The sequence below is a fragment of the Malaclemys terrapin genome, chromosome 7 (assembly GCF_027887155.1).
Source record: "Malaclemys terrapin pileata isolate rMalTer1 chromosome 7, rMalTer1.hap1, whole genome shotgun sequence".
Classification (NCBI taxonomy): domain Eukaryota; kingdom Metazoa; phylum Chordata; order Testudines; family Emydidae; genus Malaclemys; species Malaclemys terrapin.
Genome location: NC_071511.1, coordinates 108,889,485 through 108,904,391, shown reverse-complemented (window position 1 = coordinate 108,904,391; position 14,907 = coordinate 108,889,485). Strand labels below are relative to the sequence as shown.

Sequence of the window (14,907 nt, the reverse complement as noted above, 5' to 3'; positions counted from 1 at the left end):
AGTTTCAGATGCTTCAGAAGGTGGAAATAATTAGGAAATAACTTGCCCACAGAAAAAGTTTCTTCCTAGCCCCTGACAAATTAGGATGCTTCTACACAGCGAGCAGCATCTCACAGCAGCAAGTCTCAGAGCCTGGGTCAACAGACTCAGGCTCATGGAGCTCACACTATGTCACTAAAAATAGCTGTCTAGACATTATGGCTCAGGCTTGAACTCGGGCTCTGACGCCGAGGGAAAGGGGTGGTGTTCAGAGCCTAAGCCTGTCTATGAAACCATTATTAGCACTGTAGCGTGAGCCCCATGAGCCGAGGACTCAGACTCTGAGACTTGCTGCTGTGGGGCTGTTGTGCCCTGTGTAGATGTACCCTTAATGGTTAGCATATGTTGTGAACCAAAAGGGTTTATAGCCCATGTGATGGGGTGTATTCCCCACACTGGCCCTGAGAGGGTAAATTAGGCCAGGCCGGCCTAATTAACCAATTAAGCAGCAAGTAGGGGAGACTTGTAGGCTACAAGGCGGCCACTAATTAGAAGCGGGTTCAACTGGACAGGAACAGAGTGGCCTACATAAAGCCCAGGAACGGGTAGCAGCTGCAGGGAAGGAGTTTGCAGTCACATCCTGAGAGGAGGGAAAGTGGGCTGGTAAACCCAAAAAGGGAGGGGAGATGGTTACGTAGGAAGAAGTCTTGGAAAACAGCAGCAAGGGCTAGGAGATTACAGGTCTTGGCTGCACATTATAGGGTCCCTGGGCTGTAACCCATTGTAGATGGTGGACCTGGGTTCCCCAACCACCCACTGGGTAGTGGCACAAGGTGTTAGAGACGTCAGCCAGACAGCTAGTCTGAAACGATTGCAATTTCTTTTGAAGGGGAAGAACTTAGCGATCTGGCCAGCGGGCCAAGTCATGAACCAGAAGCTGCCACTCCGAGAGCGAGCAAGATGCAGACTGAGAGAAGAAGACTGGTAGAGACACTGCTAAGTAGGGTTGCCAACTGTCTAATCACACAAACCCAAGCACCCTTGCCCTGCCCTTTCCCTGAGTCCCCCCCCCCCCCCCGTTGCCTGCTCCCCACCACCCTCACTCACTTGCTGGGGTGTGGGGTGTGGAACGGGTGTGGGTTTGGGGGTGAGGCTGAGGGGTTTGGAGTGTGGGAGGGGGCTCAGGGCTGTGCCTGAGGCAGGGGGTTGGGGTGCAGGCAGGGGCATGGGTGCAAGCTCTGGGAGGGAGTGTGGGTGCTGGAGGGGGCTCAGGGCTCCCTGCTGCTCTGGCCCCGTGCTGTTCCCAGAATGGCTGTCATGTCCCTTCGGCCCCTGAGGGGAGGCGGAGCACAGGGCTCTGTGTGCTGCTCGTGCCTGCAAACACCACCCCCGCAGCTCCCATTGGCCGCAGTTCCCGGCCTGAACCGCCTGGCCTCCCCCGCCCCCCAGGGGCCACGCACTTGTGCCAGCCACTTCTGGGAGTGGCACAGGGCCAGGGCAGGCAGGGAGCCTGCCTTAGCCCTGCTGTGCCACCGGACTTTCAACACCTAAAATCTGGGAAACTCCCAGCGAAACCGGGAGAGTTGGCAACCCTACTGCTGAGGAGAGTGCAGCACCTGGCACAGCTAATCCCCAGGATGCGCCACAAGCAGTGAGGGAATCCCATCACAGCCCTTAAAAGTCAAATAATTCTGTTGAAGCCATGGATGTTCTCCTTAGCCATAGTTCTATGTCTATGCATTCATTTATTTTATTAATTTTTCTCTTCAGGGTGTATGAGCCCCATGAAACAAGTGCATATTAAGAATGGACATGAAGGAGGGAGAGGACTGAGGCATGCTGTATCAGGTCAGGCCAGAGTTTCAGACATATAGGGACACACGGTAGAAGCTACAGAGGAGGATGCAAAGGGGGCTCCATTAGAAGTCTGAGCCTGACATTTGAACTTATCTACTTTCAAAGGTTTTATTTGTACACTATTGCTTTTTAGCAACAGTTTCAATAGTCATCCTTGAATCAGTTTTAATGACTATTTCAGCCTCAAACACTTTACAAACATTAACTAGATCATTGCAATACTCCTGATACATTAGCCCCATTTCACAGTCTGGGAACCGGAGACAAGGAGGTTAAATGACTTGCCCAAGGCAACTTATGAGAATCCGTGTCAGAGCTGAAAATTGGAACTCAGAAGTTCCTGCTGCCCATGCTGGGGATTCAAATTTAATACTTTCAAGTTCCTGCAACACCAAGTTTAGTTTACCTCCAGGGTAAAGTTTTAATTTGTGACAATGGTGATGTTAATTCTGACTGTACTCAAGGTTGTGTTTCTAGGCACAGAAGAGAGATTTCTTCATACAAATGGAAAGCTGGTGCTGTGATAGGAATGCATCCGTCCAAAAAGGGATTGCTGTTCTGTTGATCAGTCATGTAAGAGCAGTATGTAAACTAAAGACCTCATGCAGCTCTCATATATGATGGTGTAAATCAGAAGGAATTCCACTGAAGACAATACTATTACGCTAATGCAAAACTGGAGTGGGAATAGAATCAGGGTCTCAAGGATTGAGATAAAGAGTTTTTCTCACTTTTGCAGATTATTTGAAAGATTGAATGGTCTTCTGGCTGAATGCACACAAAGTAAAAAAAATAGGACTCCAAGTCATTTAGGTGGGCATTGAATCAGGCCCTAAACAACTATCAGTAAGTTAAATACCCAAAAAAGGATTTAACAGTTTCAAATCATGACTATCTTGACAGTTTCTTTAACAAAATGTGTATATAGCTCAACATTATTAAAGTAGCATAATTGAAAAAAAAAAAACACATTTCAGCTATCATCTTTGTTATAATCTCCTTTACAAAACAAGAGTTAATATTTCAGTTGTATTTTTTTTTTATTATTATTCATTTTGTATGGGAAAGCTTTTAATATGCAGAACCACAAATAACTAAAACAAAGCTAGGTTAAGCCCTCCTAAACCTGACACCTATACAAACAAAATTAACTATGGAAAGGACAGAAACTTGGGGGGAAAAACCATGCAATAAACAGGAAAAAAATTACCGTTTAGGTTAAAAACTGAATTAGCTCACAGGCTAAATGAGTTGGATTATTCTGATGTTGTATCTTATTAACATTTATCTATCTTATAAAATTACCAAACAGTTTGACAAGATTAGCTGTGTGGTGTTCACCAAAGATCCAGGTCCAGTACTGAGAAGCTAATGTAGATCATATTAAAGAGCGCAAGAAGCTTACATAACACTAGCCGATGCTATATTGTAGACTTTAGCTTTATTTGAGCATGAAACTTCATTTTAGAAATTTAAGTTTAAAAAATGCTATATGCTTTAAAACATCTAGAGCTCAATCTCATATTTAAGGCATGTTAATCATTAGCCATGTTATTCAATTAATTTAAATAATAGTGCTTTATATTATAGATGTTATTTTTTCCCCTAGTGGTACTTACAATGTGCTCAATCCTGCTCCCGTTTTATTTCAATGGGTGCAAGATTGGCCCCATGTGCAACTAATTGTCAACATGCATAGAATGAAGCTATCCCAGTCCCAAAGAAAATAGATATTCAAAGCACTGGATAAACATTAGCTAATTATTGTTCACAATGTCCTTCTAAAGTTAGTAGTCTCATCCCCAACACTAAGGCAAAGAAATTAAGCAATTTAGCCAAGACTATGCAGCAAATCAGTAGCAGAGTGGGAATTAAAACCCTGGAGTTCCTGATTCCCGAACAATGGACTCACGCTTTCAAAGCATGCTGACTCTGAAAATGTCTTCCATATTAGTCTAACCATTCTGTAAGCCAGATTTATTCTTTACTTTTTCAAATGTAACTTGCTAAAAATTCCCCCTTTAAAAAACAAAACAGAAATATGCCTTAGAAATGGTACAGGTATTGATTATATATGAATGTGAAGGTATGAATACTGCAAATTACAGCATGTATTCTATATTGTACTGTGAACAATTCTTTATTGGGTAAATACGACACATTTCAAGGACAAGAAACTTTAAATAGATTGTTTTTAAAAAAGCCTGGGGCTAGAGAAATAAGTGATGTCAGAAGAATATTAGACTAGGACACCTGCCCCATATCCACACACTTGGTGAGACATTTTCAACTCTTCTATCAGTGGATGCTGTAAACTAGACAAGTTACTTCTCAGCACGTCAGCCTGGGAAAGTTTGTCCAATCTGCTATTCTGAAAATTCACTGGATTTTGCACAACACTTTTTCAAACTTTGCTAACACAAAAGGGAGTTAGATCCATCAATTCATGCTGGGCATTGTCTTGACCTTCAGTATGAATATAATGGGTTCTGTCTCCCATCTGAATAGCTCTGAGAAGTCATTTAAATTCAGTACAGTTCAAAAATTCAAAAAAATTGTGTTGCATTCCCTAGAATATAAATTGAGATGATGCTAGGGGAGTTATATCCCAATTGATTCTGCCTAGAACTCTTGTCCAAGGTGCAGACACACTTCCACACCAAAGGTTCCATGGTTTTAGTAAACCTCCAGCAGGTATTTGTGCCACAGAAACTAATCCAATGAAGGTTTGATTCAAGAATGATTCCCACTACATGAAGTGACTAATCTAACTGAATGGCTTCAGATTAAGATTCATTGAGCCCTCATGGACCTTTCTGAAAATGAGTATCCAGACTGCCACAGATAGGGTCCTAGATCTATCATATTTGTAAACTTTCATCAGGATTCTTGAAGTAATATCACATAGTGTAAAAATTAGAAGCTATATGCAGTAGCCTGCCCCTTTCACTTTATACATAATCATGCAGTGAATTAGAAATTATCATTTGCAAATATCTACTCAGTCCCTGAGAAGCACAATATTCCATCTTTTCCTTGCTAAACATTATGCTGGGATTTTTTGGCAGTAGTTTAATGCTGTTAAGTAATGTTGCTCAAAGGATGAAAAATATAGACAGTTAATGAAGCTCTCTGTCACTGTGTTGGTTATGTTTTTTTAAAAATGTTAAAACTCATTGGTGATGTGGGTTCAGAATTTGCATTCTATTCCAAATCATCCTTGAGGAATCAAAATATCTGATGGAAGATAAATTTCCATTAAGGATTGGGTAATGATTCCACTGACTTGAACTATTTTTTTTTCTATATAGAGTCTTTCGCTCAAGTGCAAGGAACCTTGAATCTGCAGCTCTACTGCTTATATATCCTTTCATTTGTGGTTCTGGCTACAAACGTTATTGTAGCAGCTGTGGTTGTGAAATATTATATCAATCGCCAAGCAGCAATCAGAAACTGCAGAGCTATTGCCAAAGTACCTGTCATCTTTTCTACAATAGTGTAATGTAGATAGAAACACAATTAAGTTGGATATTTTCTGAACAAAATTTTTCAGATCTGTTACTTATTTTAAAGGAAGTAAATAACTCTTGCTGTCCTGAAACAATGCAATTTCAGAAAGAATATTTCAAATGTATTATTTAAATAAATTTTGCATGGGGCTATTAAGATCACTTAGAAATTCAAATTGCATACAGCTGCCCACTTAGAGCTTTCTCACAACAACAAAAATTAAACCTGTGCTTTGCAACTGCTGCCTTCTACGTATAGTGAAGTATTTAGATTTGACCTACGTAGCCTAAAATCATTTGGGTCCTTTCTCCCTCAAAGGCCTTCTCTAGCCTTGTGATACTCTAGGAACTGCAATATCCTGAGGCGCTTGAGCTGGTGGTTCCCTGGTTTAAGTAGGAAGAGGGGTTGCTGGCAGGGTCTTCTCAGTGAAGCAACCTTAACTGTAGAACTCACATCCTCCTTTGATCCTCTACAGTATCTTGATCTGATGACCTTAAAGGCATACTGCAAGGCTCATCAGTTTTTCTTTGTGTGAGGAAGTAGGGAAGGAAGAGGAAGAGATGGTGGTGTGGGTGGGTGGGGGAGGAAAGAGAATGTAGGATAGGGTGGATACAGAACAGGCAATGGGGGCAACTACTGACTAGCCACTGCCCACAAAGACTTAATTTTTTTTAGTATTTATTTTAGAATTTGTACATTTTGGGTTAAACATTTTAGATATCTGAATAGAATACATTCAATTAAGCTTGGAAATTAAATTTGGAAATCAGTTTTGTCCTACAAACTCTCAGATAGATGGGAATGAAGATTAACAAGTTAGAGTAAAATTAATATAAAGTTTAAGCGGAAACTTCAGATGTGTAGCTATCTCTGTCCTTCTGAAATATAGCTTCTTGTGGTTCATGAGTCTGGAATTCTATTTTATAAGTAAAAATGCCCATAATTAAAAAAAATACATACCTCTATATTTCTTCACAGAGAGGATTGTCTGCTTCTCAAAGGAAGATATTGCCTTTATCTCTGTCAAGCCGGATGCGTGTAGAACATCTGTAGTCTCTGCCAATGCAGTAGACACGGGTGAAAGAGGACTCTAAGCCACCTTTCTACCTCCCTGATCCTGGAGCAACCATAATACTATAGGGTCATTCCTCTGGTTCAGGATTACCATAATGCAGAGATCCTGTCCCATCATACTCCCTATATAAAAGGGGGCCCTCTTACCTGCTCCTTTAGGGCAGTTTCTGCTACTACTGTGGGCTGAGGTTCTGACCAATACGCTACCCTAAATCCATCCAAGCAGTTGTGTGCTTGTTTTGAAATGAGCATCAATAGAGAAGGTCTGTCATTTAAGTCATTGATAATAGTCCATCCACTTTCTGTACTGTGCTTCAGTTCAGCTTCAGGTGTATCAGATAATGATTCTGAACTGGTGCATTAGAAGTAAAAGGTACCCTATCTTTTTAACCTTTAACCAAAGAACTAAAATAAACTAAAACTAAACAAACTGAATTCTGTTTTTTAATCTTCTAGAAATGGGTTGCCAATAAAACAGAAAACAATTAAGCCAATATAAATATAAAAGTTACAACTCACTTTATTTATAGCACATATTTCATAGTTCAAGTAGAGATTGAGAAAATGTATTTCAAGTGGCTTTTTAGAAATATTTAACTAAATAAGCCACAAAAATACATACAAAATTCTTACACTTATGAAAAATATAGATATTCTTAAAGATTACAGATGTTTTATAACACTAACATTTAGTGTACAATACTGGGCAGAATTACAGTAACAAATGTAACAAACAACTTGGGGGGGGCTTAGAATTAGTTTAATAAATATTAAGCTTTGTAAAGACATCAAAATAAATACTTGCCCCTGGAAAGTATTTATATTGGGGTCCTGTCTCTTTCAAATATTGTCTATCTCTCTCCATTTGAGAGTCCTACTCCAGAGTCATATTGTTCTTGTGACATTTTGTTCGATCTGGAGTTTTGAACCATGTCCATTAACAGAACAACTTTAGTATCTATATGTTCCTGAAGTTTCTGCATACTTAGATCAATATAGTCCATTAGTTTTTTCTCCATCAGTTCCATATTTTTGGATATGACCTTTTCCAAGTAGGAGCAAATAGGCTGCTGTTCCATTCTGCAAGAAATATAAATAATTAGTCATTCCTATTTTTAATATGGAGTCAGTGAGCATGCTGGCTAACTGACATAGAGATCCCAGTGCCTCAAGGAAGGGCACTGAAGTTTTGAAGTATTACTGGGTTTCTTAGAATATGCACTCAGTAGAAGGTACTCTTAATGTTAAAGTCAAAATAATAAATAAATACTTACACCTTTACTACACAGAAGGCCTAATTTTGTTCAAACACACACTGTGCAACATACATTAGTCAGGTGTATATCATAAGGGCAAGATTTGCCCTATTTTACATTAGTGTGTACATTTAACTGTACAACTAACCAACCAAAATACTTTTTGTAAGTGTGTAAGAGTTAAGATACTATGTTAATCTGTGTTTAATGTAATCTTACCCCAATACTGAAAATGGTAATTTTTTGTTTAAGAAAAGATTAGCACACTAATCTGTACAAATTTCATTTTATGCTTCCATACCTGCATAGTGAGAAACAAAGTTAGGGAATTCTCAGTAAAATAGTAGCACAAAAGCCACACATCATATCCATATGATAGATTTACATTATTTATCATAGTATGTATGGGAGTATGAAATCTTGGGGAAAAAAAGTTTGGAAAAAAATAAAATTGGCTTCCACTTACAGTGACAGCGTATTCATCAATTAGGACCAGCCAGTTCCAAGTTTCAACTTTTTCTGCCAGTTAGGGTTGATTGTGTTTAAAAAAAAACAGACCTGACTTTTTGTACATATTTAAATGCAAGAGCTATATTCTCCCTCCCTCGCCCTTTTTAAATGTCTCAAAAATTAACAGTTTGTACTCAAACTTTCCAGGATATTCACCATACCCAAACCAGGAGGCTGGGGGAGAGGAACCCTTGCTAAATCACTTCCCACATGTAACCAATGCAATGCCATGTTTCTGTCAAGCTGCAATAGAGGGAAAGTTAGCTAGAGTTCTGTCATTTTTCATTGCTGCTATTCAGAACCCAGTGGGCAGTAGTATCAATAAACTGATCATCTTCAGTCTGCTGATACTTGGGAAAGATATGAGGTTTAGCACGGGCAGACACTGGAGCTTTTCACTCGGTGGGAAAAATGAAGACCAGGAAGGAGGGTAGTGTAGTAGAGACACCCCACTCATACAAGTTCTGGGAGAAACAGAAAGAGAATGCACCTTTTGCCACTTAGCAGCCATAGAAGATTTTGGAACAAGGATTCACACATTTATCACATCTACTAAACAGAGGCTCATAAATCAAAAAAAATGGAGCCACCAAGCACAGTTCAAGTAGAATGCCCAGATAAGGAACACCAGCACTTCCCCCTTTCCTGGTAGCTGGAGATGTCTGAATTCTCACCAGAGTAGTGCCAACTATAAAGCACTCCTTTTCCTTTCCACCATCTTACATAATAGTCTAAAGCTATGAATCTGGTAACATGGGAAAGAAAAGGAAGGAGAGATTGATGGGATAAAAGTTAAAGATAAGTAAACTGTGATAAAGGGGAAGAAAAGAGACACCTAGAATAAAGCAGAAAAAGGTACACTAGGATCAGCCACTGGAAAGAAGCCAGGATTATGAAGATAATAATGAAAAATATTCAAATACATTTCAAAATGCTGATGTTCATTTAATGTTCATAACTGTTTTATTCCTTTAAATTGCAATGGCGGGGCTTTGTGGTGTGTGGCCTTGGAGTACTATCATGGCAGAATTTTTTATTTTATTTTTTAAATACACTATTGCCCACAGGCTAGGACAAGTTGGATAAGTGTATCAAGCCTAACTTACCCAACAGTTTGAATGCCTTCCCCTTTAGCTATTGTACTCTTCTCAAAATGCTTATTCCCATCATCTAGCTGAAGATGATTTACTTGACTACATAAGTTTTGAAGAAAAGGAAGCAGCAGCCCAGAACTGGACATATTTGAGTTTGCACTTGTTTGCTCTTGCATTAATGATGACAACGTAACTTTAAAATCATTTCCAGGAAGAGGAGTGCTTTGTTGCATAGTTTTAAGTCTTTCAAGATCAGGAATATTCTCTCTACCAGGTATCCGTGTGTTCACGTCAGTATGTGTTTTTAAATCTTCAAGAACTGTTTCAGTTGTCAAACAACTTTTAAAAGGAAAGGGTGCATTGGATGATTGGTTTAATCCTCTAAAAGCAGCTGCATTGTGCAATCCATCAATTGTATGCTTGTCTCCAAAGACAGATTCCTTTTTTCTAAAGATACATTGAAGTTTGTCTCCAAGAGGAAAACTGTTCTAATGGAAATAAGAAAATGTACATATTTAATGGTGTTATATTATGAATATAAATTTACAGAAGTAATAGATGTGCCTCTTCTCCCGCCCGCCCCCTCACCCCCACAAAAGGAAGCATTCTGTAGCATTTTAGAGAACTATAGCATTCATTCCATTCTCACCAGTGTAAAGTTTACTCAATGAATGTGATATGAAAGTTTATAATAAAGAAAGTTATCTACTGATATTCTATGGAAAATAAAGAAACTTTCCCAGTAAAGAAATAATGTGAAAGTGATTAACATTTGCAAGATGAAGGTTTAGAATAGCTAAAAAAATTTTTAGACTGAACTTCAATTACTGAAGCAGGAGTTGATTAAATGAGGGCTCCAAAACTAAAAATTACTCCATGTGGGTGGGTGCAGGGGTCTGTACATATGCTTCTCTTTGCAGGATTGCGGCCTAAATCCAATAGTTATACTACAAGTACTTCCCCTTTTATTTGGCGGAAACAAATTTTATTGCAATGAAGATACAAGGGTTTTTTAAAAACAAACAAACAAAAAACCCCACCATACACACCCCACACAATTCTCAAAGTAGTGACAGCTCAGTTGTAACATACAATATCTACCCTAAACTATTAAATGTATAGTAATAGTCTGTCATCTCAAGTTCCAAGATCACTTTTTATCATTTGATTTTAGCAAGGAAGAAGTTGTGACCTTTTCCTTTTGGGTGCAAATCTCAGCGTCACCCATGTTTGGTTAGTTTAAGGCTGGATTACTGCTACAAGTGGCTGATCCTTAAAAATAATTAATATTTAAGTTGGCGTAGAATGTGGCTGCACAGATATTAAACGTTATTTCCTGCAGGAAACACATTACACTTCACATACTCAATGATACGCACTGACTAGCACCTAATTTTGAGTTGAAATGAAAGGTGTAAGTTTTGTCCTACAAAACCTGAAATGGGCAAACTGTTGCTATAATACTACAGTTTAAAAAGGAGCTACCTGTAGCTACAGATCTCAACCTAACAGCCCCTTTGGTTTAAATGGAGAGGGGAGGAAGGTTTCGTGGCATAGTGTTTTTAGTGGGGAGTCTTCAACTCTGGAATTCAGTCAGCTTGGCTTTAGTGACCTTCAGCGCACATTACAAGGCTCATTTATGTTCCCAGGCTTGTTACAATGGTAGTGGCTAAATAAGGTTTGAAATAGTAAGAAGTTTCTTTGGAGAGGTCTTTAATCAAATGAGTTTGGAATATGCATGTAACACAGACACAAAACACAAAGTCCTGGATTATGCCTTTTTATAAATTTAAATAAATAAAGTGTGGTAACTTGCCTTCTGCTGAAGTCGAACCATATTCATGAGTTGCTGAGCACCTGGAGATAACTTTGACCCCATGGATTCCACCATAGTTTGAACTCTGTCTAGATCTACGCTTGATCCTAGTGAAGGAAGATCTGAGGCAGATTTTGCAGAAACTGATTTTACTTGTACTACAATTTTAGTTATGAGTACTCTCTGTCTTTCACCAATGGAGAGCAGCTATTGAAAAACAAAGAAAAATAATAAGATTTTAGAACAAAGTACTACTTTGGAAATTAAAAGGTCATTTTAGTGGAAAATTGAGACCTGTTTAATAGACTTCCTACTACTATTATTCTGAATAGTGCTCATATTGAAATAGAATATGAGTGAAGATCAGTTGTGCTTAAGTGCTGGCATGATAAGAGCCTATGTTTAAACTTTATGCATGCGAGTAGTCCCATTAACTACAATAAGATTACTCACATATGTAAAATTACAAATGTGCACGTTTGTAGGATCAACACCTAAAATTCCCATTGTGCACAAACTGTTAAACATCTAGAATATGTCTATTTTACAAAATTATTTGTTTAAGAGCATTCCTCTCTCTCTCTCACACACACACTTTAATAATGACATTTTAAGACATTTGTGGTGTGGATTTGACATGAGAACCCTGGTATCAAAATCCACCTACATTTTTAAAGAGAATACTCAAACCACATCTCAGGTTGATATAAACCTAACTATCATCATCTGAGTAACAGATAGTAAGGCAAAAAATGACAATTTAAAACATAATTTTGTGGAACTTCCTACCTTAATTCTACAAGAGGTTGTTGAGTACTCCAATTTAAGATATTTTTTGTATAAGGTAACCTTGTCATTTCTGTTAGAAAAATAAAATAAATGAGAGCTGTGAAGTCTCTAGATGGTAAATGCTACAGAAATGCTTTCTACAAGAGGACAAAAATATCAGCTATTATATTCAGATGATAATGAGAAAAGAGCAGAGTGGGTCATCTTTTAACAGAATATTTTGGTTTTAACACTGAAATTCAGTTTGGATTTAATCATATGGCATACATACACACAAGTACACATATAGTTCCTGTTTTTTTTCCACGCATGGTATCCACAACATTTTCTTCTCGTTTTGGCTTGACTGGTTGGTTGGTTCTTAAATTAGCAAGTTAAACAACATATCTGGCCAAATGTTGATGTACTGTAATTAAAGTCTACCTCCTTTTATCCTCCCCCCCCAAAAAAACCTCCATAGGCAAAATCTTGCAGCGTATACAAGCAGAACCAATACTGAAATATATTTTCATTCCTCTCTTTGGAGCCATATATAAAGAGAATTTAAAGTGATCCTAAATGGCTTTTAGAGATTACTACTGAATTAAATACTTTAGCTCATTGAAAATGGTAGCTAACAGCCTTAACCATCTGTTTGACACAGACAACACATTGGTAGTGTAAACCACTAATGTGCGTCAACAATGACATGGAAGGCCTACCTTGAAGGGTGAGAAGTGCAGTTTCTATGCCCATTCATTCCTTGGTCTCTGCTGAGACTGTCAAGGCAGCACAAATTGTGTTGGTGGATATTTGACCACTAAAAACTCAATTGAGACGAAACAACCAGTAGATGGCAACACATTTTGTTCACTAAGAAACCTGGGCTACATTTAAGCCAACAGTCTAAAAGCAATATAATACATCACCAGCCCCCCTAAGACAGCCAGTTTCCTTTTCAATTGGATTTAATAAGCAAATACTACACTGAACCTACATAATGAAGACACTTACCTATCATTCTGGATGGTGCAGACAGTCTGTCCCCTACCAGTTCCACAATACTCTTCTCCTACATATACTTCCATATTTCTTGCCTCACTTAAAATTCCAACATAGACTATTTCCTCAGATCCATGAGGATCACACTGCAGGTACAGTAAGCAGGGAGTTTCCTTTTCATCATTTAAGGGTCTCTCCAAAACCACAGAGTTCTCACTAGAAATATAAGAAACATTCTGTTTAAGCAACTTAACAAAATTTTATTTAACCTATGCTTTCCAGGTAACACTATAGTTTATAAAACATAAAACAAGAACTCTTCATTTAAAGTCATTCAGTTTTGAAGAGAACAGATACATAATCTATATTTTTGTAACTGCAGTATTTACAACGAAGAACAAACACTACAATTATAGGTTGTGTGTGGGGGGCGGGGGAATATTTATATCACATTTTACAAATTTCAAACTTGCTGTGGATTCAGTCTGCAATGAAAATTAATGGCTCTGCCATATATGAAGGAAGTTTTGCTCCCAAATACTGTTTTAAATGTCGGGGGTGAGGGAGGGCGGGAAGAACGTGTGTGCTATCAATATTTTTAGTTACACACAGGGAGATCCCTACCTAGATATACACTATTCAGTTCCCCTGATGCTCTAGTTCTCACAGGACTTGCTCCGATAAGCATGTAATCAGGTCTAGATACTTCTCTTTCCATTAAAAGTTGTCATCTCCACAGGGGGTAAAACACACCTGCCCGGACACAGTGAACCTATGGGCATCTATTCCGGCCTCAGTACAGCGCCTGGCACTCAGGAGAACAGCGCTGTAGCCAGGGCCCCGGCCTGAGCCCATCGCACCCCAAGGCGAGGGCATTAGGGGGTCTCGGGACTCCATGGGGCAGCAGAGGATCAGACCCGCACCCCGCCCGGGATCGGGATCCAGCCTCCACTTCCCCGCAAGCGTGTACGTGTCTGCGGTGCCGGGCATCCCTTACCCGCACTCGGGCGGCGCCAGCGTCTCGCCGTCACTGGCTCCCTCGGGAAGGAGACGCAGGGTGTCCGCCAGGCCCCCGGGAGACGAGGGGGACACGCAGTCCCACGAGCAGCCGGCTGCGATGCGGGGGCGGCGGAGGGGGCCATTGGCGCTGCGGATGCCATCCTCGGTTGCCACAGCGCCCGCCAGGCTACCGCTCGCCATCGCAACCGTCCCGCTCGCTGCCAACCGTCCCCTGCCGCGCCGCGCCGGCCAGAAATAACCGGGCAGAACTGATTTCTACAGAGAACATGCTCCCCGCCGGACACCGTTGCGGGCGGAATGTCCGCCTTCCAACGGTCACGGGGCGTTCTTAACGAGCCGCTGATTGGCTCGCCGCCTTCCCGTTCTTCCCCATCCCCAGCGCGTCTCAGGCGTCCAGCCCGCAGGCGCAGGGGCATTGTCTCCCCTCCCCCCTATCTGTTTGGTGACGCGCATGCCCACAGCGGCAGTAGCCCTCACTTCCGTTTCCGCGCTTAGCTTCTGAGCAAGCGCGCGCTAGGGCCAGGGCGGAGTGAGAGGCTGGTGGTTGTGTGTGAGGTGGCCTGAGGGAAAGTAGCTGGCGGCTCAGAAAGCGCGTGGCTTGCAGCTGCGTCCTGGGCCCGTTACTAGGTCAGAAGAGCTGTTGGGTGGAAACTGTGCAGCCCGAGCCCCATTCTGTGAAAGGCCCCTTAGTACGAACAGCGACGGCCTCAGCTCCATGTTCCCCTTCTGGGGGCTGCGCTCCCTCCCTGGGCATAGGCCCAGCCTCTGGCTGAGGGAGGACGTGACCATGCGTGATTCCCCTGCCTGGCACCTTGAAAGACTCCTGCACGCACCCTGAATACCTTGTAAAAAGCAACAGAGGGTCCTGTGGCACCTTTAAGACTAACAGAAGTATTGGGAGCATAAGCTTTCGTGGGTAAGAACCTCACTTCTTCAGATGCAAGAGCTAACTTGGATTCAATTAGGAGTCTAGTTACAGGCTGCTGAGCTGAATTCACTTCAGGCCAATAGTGCACCAGCA

General features: G+C 40.7%; 1 protein-coding gene across 2 annotated transcripts; it reads right to left on the bottom strand.

Moving 5' to 3' along the window:
• Positions 1-6,916: 6,916 nt before the first annotated feature.
• Positions 6,917-14,193, bottom strand: C7H10orf88 (chromosome 7 C10orf88 homolog). 2 transcript variants are annotated; one of them, XM_054036184.1, is made up of 6 exons: positions 13,864-14,193; positions 12,879-13,082; positions 11,886-11,955; positions 11,097-11,303; positions 9,293-9,768; positions 6,917-7,500 (listed from the first exon to the last, which is right to left on the bottom strand). In XM_054036184.1, the coding sequence occupies exons 1-6, from the start codon at positions 14,064-14,066 to the stop codon at positions 7,272-7,274; spliced, it is 1,389 nt and encodes a 462-aa protein (XP_053892159.1). In that variant the 5' UTR covers positions 14,067-14,193; the 3' UTR covers positions 6,917-7,271. The 2 variants fall into 2 exon arrangements, with proteins under 2 accessions (XP_053892159.1, XP_053892160.1); XM_054036185.1 differs by lacking the exon at positions 13,864-14,193 and adding an exon at positions 13,620-13,833.
• Positions 14,194-14,907: the final 714 nt, after the last annotated feature.